We start from the raw sequence: 6,876 nt of genomic DNA, 5'->3' as shown, positions 1-6,876 counted from the left end.
CCCGGACCGTTCGGGGCTGCGCCGGGGGCTGTCCCGCCCTCCCGCTGAGGTCCTCCAGTCAGCTGGCCTCGCGGGTTCGGTTATCATGTCGCTGAGGCAGCGCCTGGCTCGGCTGGCGAGCTGTCTGCAGGATCCGCAGAAAGTGGCCCGTTTCCAGCAGCTGTGCGGGGTGGAAGCGCTGCCAAGCGGCTCCGCCGCAGCCGCCGCTGACCGGAGGGAGGATGACGAAAAGGCGGAGGCACCATTAACGGGAGACTCCCGGCGGCGAGGGCGACAGCCAGGGGCATCCGGTGGCTCCCAGCCGCCCGGGAGCGACCTCAATCAGTGCCCAGCCAAGCTGGGCGGCGGCGGCGGCGCCCCCAACGGCGTGCGGAACGGGTTGGCGGCAGAGCTGGGCCCGGCTCTGCCGCGGCGCGTGGGCACTCTGCGCCGCAACTCGCTGACGGGCGAGGAGGGCAAGCTGGCTCCAGTGAGCAACTGGCCGCTCTACTACCTTTTCAGCTTCGGCACGGAGCTGGGCAACGAACTCTTTTACGTGACTTTCTTCCCCTTCTGGATCTGGAACCTGGACCCCCTGGTGGGCCGGAGACTCGTGATCATCTGGGTGCTGGTCATGTACCTGGGCCAGTGCACCAAGGACATCATCCGTTGGCCTCGGCCTGCCTCGCCGCCGGTGGTCAAGTTGGAGGTCTTCTACAACTCTGAATACAGCATGCCCTCTACCCATGCCATGTCCGGCACCGCCATCCCCATTTCCATGGTCCTTCTCACCTATGGCCGCTGGCAGGTAAAGTCCCTTCTCTTCCCCTCGTTAGTCCTGGGGGGAGTTAAAGATAACGGGGTCAGGGGTGGGCCAGTAGAAACTCCGAGCTCTCTTTGCTGTCTGCAGTTAGCATTTAGCCCTTCCCCGGCTAGACCTTTTCCACAGGTTTTCACAGGTCCACCGGCCTTTTCTAGGTTTTTAAAAATTGAGTGATCAAGAATCCTGCAGACTTAGCCATCAACCTGTGTTTTAATACCAGCGCTTTTTGTAGATTCCAAAGGAAACACTTTTCATAAAGTCGTGCATTATTTGGGCATTGATTGAGTGTTTAAATTGTTTTAATTCTTGTGATGCACAGGGGAAGTGAATTTTTCCCTAGGTAATTGTTAGATAGCTAAGACACTGTTTCACTGTAATATATGGTGCCTTCCCCAAAATTGATTCTTTATCAGACTTAGGTAATGTCATGAGCTTTACTGTGAGACAGTGTTTACAAAACCTTAAGATACACCCTAATGAACTTGCTAGTTCCACACAAAGAAGTAATCAATTTTAAAATAAATAAATAAATAAACCCCCGCCCTTTGTGGAAGTTAATGAAACATAGGCTTCCTGAGTCAATACTCTGCGTCCTCCTTTAAGGGGGTAGCTGCTAATTTGCTGACAGGAAGTTAATTTGTCTTCCAGAGTACTGATCTATATAGTATGATTTGTTGAGCTGCCGTAGTATTGTTGCATTTACTGTGAAAATGAATGAAGTTAAAGTTATTCTTAAAGATAGGGTGTTGATCAGATAAGTCTGTTTGTAAAAATGGGAAGTATAATAGAGTCAACCTGACAGGTTAATGGTAAACGTTTTGTGTTTTATTATTTCTTTTCATCATCCATTTTTCAGTTTTCCACGTTTCATGTATCTTGCTGACGTTTTAAGACTCTCTTTCATATAGAAACAAAATTTATCTTTAGACTGTGGTGCTTGCCTTGCTTTATCTGTGCTGTAAACTGTTAAGGAGATTTGTCGGTTCCTTAACTTAAAAATAAAGTTCATTATTATGGAGAATCTTTCTAAGGAGGCAAACATAGTCTTTTTTTTTTTTTTTCTTTAAAAAAAAAAAGAAAGCTTTTATCTCAACGTTTCGGTTAAATTTAAATATTTCACAAGTTAAAGTGAATCATCAGTGAGTTGTGTTTGGCATGATAATTAGCCAGTTGGCTAAAAATGTGTCTCTTATTTTCATGAGGCTTTCAGGGTGCTATAGCTACAGGGCCTTTATAAGTTCTGTACTGTGTGAAGCTGTCTTACATGCTGTTAATATTAGCAGTGAAAGTAAAAATAGTTATTTTTGTCCTTCATTTGTTCAGAGCACATGCTAAGTAGGAAGTACAGCTGAATTGTTTACAGGATGCAGCTATCAATCTTCTAACATTTTGAATGATCAGCATAAGTTCATAATTTTTAAACAACTTAGTACATTTAATGCAAAGCTTGAGGAATTTGTATATCATACAATTTTAGAAATCTGTAGTCTCAAACTGTCCTTTCACACGTGGAAACTGACCAACTGCGTTAGAATTAATCTTATGCAAATTAATTTAAATTTCTTAATTTACAAATTTTCATTCCATGAACATTTCTAAATTTGAATAAATTGTTTATTTTTGGTTGCTGTTTTGAAATAAAGTCTCCCTTATATGAAAGTCCTACTTCTATAAATGTTTAATTATAGTAATCTAGTACATAAACCAAAATGACTTTTTATTGTTTGACATTTTTTTTTTTTTAATACTCGTTAGAATTGAAAACAAAAGTACCTTTCTTTGCTTAAGTTGTTTTGGTTCTCGTCTCTGCCAATGTGTATTTTACTACTTTAAAAGGGAGGCCTTTATTTCTAGAGTAGGTAATGGAAAAAAACAAACAAAAAAAAATTTAGAAAGTAGGGTAAGGATTACAAGAATGAATGTAGGTGTTTTTCTAATTAACAGCAGTGTTTGTTGACAAACCTGTTCATCTGTTGCATCCTGTGGCTTGCTTTGGATGCACACAGTTACTTCTACATGCCCAAGATGCTGAAACTTCTCCCTTGAAACTGAGTTATCTCACATACTATCTCTTGGGCTTTGAATAACTACTTCACTACTCCCTACCACTTAATGTTCCTATTCTATTTGAAATTTGCTCAAGTTTCACCTCCAACACAGAACTTTCTTATTTGACTGCTAACCAGAAGGCTGGCGGTTCAAACCCACCAGCCACTCCTTGGAAAGAAGGTTGGGCAATCTACTTCTGTAGTGATACTGTCTTGGAAACCCAAGGAGGGGTCCCTATAAGTCATATCCAACTCCACGGCAGTAAGTTTTTTTTTATGTTTTATCACTCCCCAGTGGTTCTGAAATGACAGTGTATGAAAAATTACCAGGTGCTCTGGTGGTATAGTGCCTAAGGCATTTGACTGCTAACCAGAAGGCTGGTGGTTCAAGCCCACCAGCCACTCCTCTGAAGGAAGATTGGGCAATCCACTTCCGTAGAGATACCGCCTTGGGAACCCAAGAAGGGGTTGCTATGAGTTGAATCCGACTCGAAGTCAGTGAGTTTGTTGGAAGTACAGATTTCTCACCGAACATTGTGTTTTATTGGAGTAATCTCTCCCAAAGAATTTTGAGGAAGAAATGTACGTTTTTCAATTGCTTCCAATAAAATTTATTTTTTCTTGTTAAAATATATATATTTTATATTTCTCCACAACTGCTGAGTCAGCTCTTTTGCAGTTCCAGTCTTTGAATTTTTAAAGGAACGTTTCACTACAAAAAGGGAGATCAAAACAGTGTAGCTCCAAGATACTAGAAGAATTTTTAAAAATATCTTTATAGAGATATAACATAGGGTATGTTATGGGATTTCTCCAGGGATTAAACAACTTTGAGATCCATTGGCCTGGATACTACTAATTTTTACTCTCATACTATTAGCTGAAAATGTTTGTAGCCTAACTTAGGAAAAATAGCTGAAAATAAAGAGCATCAGATATTAAGAACATAATTCTTTGAAGAGTAATTTAAGATAAAAAAATAAAGCACTCATTTTGTATTTATATTTGTATGTTCTTCCAGAAATAAAAGATTATTTATTTTTAAATTATATGGTGTGTAATCTTTTCTGATGGTATGCTTGATTTAATAATTGGTTAAGATAGTTATAGATTGATTTCATTTTTTAAAAAATTAGTACTTTCTAGCCTGACATATTTCCAACTAGTCTGTAAGCTTTCACTGTTTTTTATAATAATAATAACAATAATGAATTATTATTATTAAAATTTATTAAGCACTTTCTGTGGCTTGGGCATTGTTCAAAATCGTGAGCACCTTTTGCCTCACTCAGTCTACTTTTATTATTTCCCAATATTTGGTCCTATTATTAATACCAGTTTACAGAAGAGGAAACGTGAGTGATGGGAAGATTAAGTAGCTTACTCAAGGTAATGCAGCAAATAAGTGGCAGACAGTCTGACTCAAGAGCTTACACAGAAAACTTTGCAGATCACACTTTGAAATTAAAAGAAAATCTTTGTAATAATAAATCATTTTTGAAATAAATACAGTTGTACTCTTAAAATAGTAAAACATATCATATGTCCTTGAGAAGATAAAAAATATATATACATATGCAGTCTTCACAAATATATGTGTGATGAACATAAATTAATTTGTTGGCCTGAAATCAGATGCTAACTTGGTCGCCCTTCCTTTCTGCTATCTTCTTAACATAAATTAAAAACTCAATAAACATAATGAGAGCTTTGGAAAAGAAGAGCATATAAGATGTTCTGTCAAAATATAGTGTAGTATAGGTCATGAAAAGATAAAAAGAGGAAAGGCAGAAGTAAGAGTTACAAAAGTAGGTAAAAAATGACAAAGATGAGGAAATCGTCACTTTGGTAATTCTTGGGAAGAAACAAAGTTTATTAAAAACCAAATTGGTTTAATTGTTTTTGTTTTTTATTTAGCATTATAATTGTGTTTGACATGCACATTTTCCTCATTTTACAAGTGTTTATTACTAATTATTGATTTAAATTAATTTTTGTTTTTATTTGAATAGTTAATACATATAAAAACCTACTGCCATTGAGTCCATTGTGACTCATAGTGACCTCCATTGTATTTCCATCTTTATGGAAGTAAATCGCCCCATCTTCCTTGCAGTGGTTGATGGGGTTGAACCACTAACCTTCTGGTTAGCAATCAAATGCCTTAGGCACTGTGCCACCAGAGCTCCTTGTTAATACATATAAATGTTACTAAATAAACAAATTTACATAACAGAGGAAGAAACTAAGAATTTTTCCTTTTTCTCTGTCTTGCAGCTACCTTACGCAGGCAGGTCGCTTCCAGAAGGAATCATTGTTGCAAGTTTCTTTTTCACTCTTTACAGAGAGTCTTCACTTTTATAGCCATGTATTACTTTATTTTTCATAAAGTGGTAGCATACTATGCTGTTCTGGACTTTGCTTTTTTCAGTGAAAATATATTGTAGACATTTTCCTTTCATTTTAGCCAACAATTATTAAATACTAGTTACATGCTTTGTATTGTTTTAAGTGCTTGATCTGACTTAATGCTCTTAATCTACATATAAAGGCTATAAATATCATCACTGGTTTACAGTAGAAGAGATTGAGGCAAAAGGAGGTTAAGTAACTTGCTGCAAATCACTCAGCAAGTACTTCAGAGCTTAGATTCAAATCTAGGCAGTTTGACTCCAAAAGGATACTATAAAACTATGGTACATTACCTCTTAATATTGTTGTTGTTAGGTGCCATCCAGTCGTCTCTGACTCATAGTACAACAGAATGAAACACTGCCCAGTCTTGAGGCAGCCTCACGATCCCTGCTACACCTGAGCCCATCCTTGCAGCCACTGTGTCAGTGCATCTCGTTGAGGGCCTTCCCTCCCCTCTTGCGTTGACCCTCCACTTTACCAAGCATGACATCCTTCCCCAGAGAGTGGTCCCTTCTGATAATATAACCAAAGTAGGTGAGACAAAGTCTGGCCATTCTTGCTTCCAAGGAGCATTCCAGCTGCACTTCTTCCAGGACAGATTTGTCAGTTCTTTTAGCAGTCCATGGTACTCAGTATTCTTCACGAACACCACAACTCAAAAACATCAACTCTTCTTCGATCTTCCTTATTCGTACTTCAGCTCTCAATTGCATTAAGAGGTGGTTGAAAATACCATGGCTTGGGTTAAAACCCACCAGCTACTCCTTGGAAGGAAGGTTGGGCAATCTACTTCTGTAGTGATACTGCCTTGGAAACCCAAGGAGGGGTCACTATGAGTTGGATCCAACTCCATGGCAGTGCGTTGCATTGGGTTAGGCACACCTTAGTCTTCAAGGAGGCATTTTTGCTCTTCATCACTTGAAAAAGGTCTTTTGCAGCAGATTTGCCCAATACAGTATGTCTTCTGATGTCTTGACTGCTGTTGCCATTGGTGTTGATTATAGAACCAAGTAATATGACGTCTTTGACAGCTTCAGTCTTTTCTCCATTTATTGTGATGCTGCTGATTGGTCCAGTTGTGAGGATTTTTGTTTTCTTTATGTTGAGGTGTAATCCATACCTCCTTGGGTTTCCGAGGCAGTATCACTATGGAAGTAGATTGCCCAATCTTCCTTCCGGTTTGTTTTTGTTGTTTGTTATGTTGAGGTGTAATCCATACTGCATATGGTACTCTTTAGTCTTCATTAGCTCTTTTTTAAAATTAATTAATTAATTAGTTTTTATTGTGATTTGGGTGAAGATTTACAGAGCAAATTTACTTTCCATACAGCAGTTCACATACACTTTGTCTCATGACATTGACCACAATTTACCATGATGCAACAGCTCCCCTCCCACTTCCTCCCAATAATTACCTCTTCCCTGTGTCCATCCCTCCATGCACTCCTGCTCCCTAAGCTGTCTTCGGTGCATAAGCAGCCCTTCTTTCTCCCATGATTGTTCTCTCCAAGGAGCGTATCTACCTCAGGTAAATGTTCAACTCATATGCCTGTCTTTTGTTTGGCTGGAAACCACAGGTGTGGGTTCAATTCCAGACCTGAAGGGCAGCTA

The 6,876-nt window shown here is 39.4% G+C and overlaps 1 protein-coding gene across 1 annotated transcript in view; it reads left to right on the top strand.

Annotated features, from left to right (window-relative positions):
• Positions 1–85: 85 nt before the first annotated feature.
• The window catches only part of SGPP1 (sphingosine-1-phosphate phosphatase 1), a 47,095-nt gene continuing 40,304 nt past the window's right edge, over positions 86–6,876 (top strand). The window contains exon 1 of the mRNA XM_007949100.2: positions 86–787. Within this exon, the coding sequence (XP_007947291.1) occupies positions 86–787 (702 nt within the window). The remainder of the gene's footprint in view (positions 788–6,876) is intronic.

This window comes from Orycteropus afer, unplaced genomic scaffold (assembly GCF_000298275.1).
Source record: "Orycteropus afer afer isolate SDZICR_OR568_19922 unplaced genomic scaffold, OryAfe1.0 scaffold00237, whole genome shotgun sequence".
NCBI lineage: Eukaryota > Metazoa > Chordata > Mammalia > Tubulidentata > Orycteropodidae > Orycteropus > Orycteropus afer.
Note: the sequence above shows the minus strand (reverse complement) of the source record. Positions and strands in the feature narration are given on the sequence as shown.